Below are 426 nucleotides of genomic sequence, written 5' to 3' on the forward strand. Positions count from 1 at the left end.
GTTGGAATCGATGGTGTCCAGGTGGTCGTTGAGTTCATTCCTGTGCAAAAGAAAGAGGAGCGCAGGCCATCAACGCCGAGAAGCCTCTCCCGGGTTCTGGGCTGCTAAGGGGGCTTTATCCACCCAAGGACCGCAAACCCTCGACAACCCGAGCAGGAGAGCAGGGCTGGGGTCTCTGGCTCCGCGCAGATGCCAGCCCAGGTCCGCTGGTGTGACGCTGCAGCGATGCTCGCTCCCTCTCTGCCCCTACTTCTCCGGCCTGAGCCTGGAGACCCTGCTGGGACCCCTCCTCCCGGGAGGTCCGAGGGAGAGCAACCCAGATGAACGAGACACAGGGAATTTCCTACGAACCCCAGGATTTCTGCAAGCCGTTTCGGCTCTGCGGTTAGGGCCCCGGTAACCATCAACCACCGTGGGCTGGCAGGG

At 62.4% G+C, this 426-nt stretch overlaps 1 protein-coding gene across 1 annotated transcript in view; it reads right to left on the bottom strand.

Annotated features, from left to right (window-relative positions):
• Window positions 1–3: 3 nt before the first annotated feature.
• LOC104163387 (heat shock factor protein 1-like) overlaps window positions 4–426 on the bottom strand; it is a gene marked incomplete at both ends in the record, with an annotated part of 65,250 nt that continues 64,827 nt past the window's right edge. Inside the window, 1 exon segment of the mRNA XM_009702388.1 lies at window positions 4–40. Coding sequence (XP_009700690.1) covers window positions 4–40 — 37 coding nt within the window.

The sequence above is a fragment of the Cariama cristata genome, unplaced genomic scaffold (genome assembly GCF_000690535.1).
Source record: "Cariama cristata isolate BGI_N322 unplaced genomic scaffold, ASM69053v1 scaffold6666, whole genome shotgun sequence".
Lineage (NCBI taxonomy): Eukaryota > Metazoa > Chordata > Aves > Cariamiformes > Cariamidae > Cariama > Cariama cristata.